Source organism: Penaeus monodon, chromosome 28, assembly GCF_015228065.2.
Source record: "Penaeus monodon isolate SGIC_2016 chromosome 28, NSTDA_Pmon_1, whole genome shotgun sequence".
Lineage (NCBI taxonomy): Eukaryota > Metazoa > Arthropoda > Malacostraca > Decapoda > Penaeidae > Penaeus > Penaeus monodon.
Genome location: NC_051413.1, coordinates 27,186,694 through 27,186,931, shown reverse-complemented (window position 1 = coordinate 27,186,931; position 238 = coordinate 27,186,694). Strand labels below are relative to the sequence as shown.

At 54.2% G+C, this 238-nt stretch overlaps 2 protein-coding genes across 2 annotated transcripts in view; one reads left to right on the top strand and one right to left on the bottom strand.

Moving 5' to 3' along the window:
* Positions 1–238, top strand: part of LOC119591128 (SCY1-like protein 2) — a gene marked incomplete at its 5' end in the record, with an annotated part of 331,697 nt that overhangs the window by 250,793 nt on the left and 80,666 nt on the right.
* LOC119591456 overlaps positions 1–238 on the bottom strand; it is a gene marked incomplete in the record, with an annotated part of 7,555 nt that overhangs the window by 4,612 nt on the left and 2,705 nt on the right. The window contains 1 exon segment of the mRNA XM_037940193.1: positions 25–215. Coding sequence (XP_037796121.1) covers positions 25–207 — 183 coding nt within the window.

Below are 238 nucleotides of genomic sequence, written 5' to 3'. Positions count from 1 at the left end.
ACACCAACAGCCAGCATCCCTCACCTTTTGGTCCCATTGAAAATCGCACGTCAGAACAGTGCCGGTGTCTTGGCAAAAAGCTGATTTCGCTCCAACCACGGAAGCGTCTTGGGGAACTCCTGCTGGCGGACGGTCTGTTAAGGAAGCTGCGTCGGTTGTGGCGAGGGCGCAGCAGGTCAGGATGATTGTCATTCGGTAGAATTTCATCTTTGCATCTGGAAGGAGAGCTTCGGCCGTT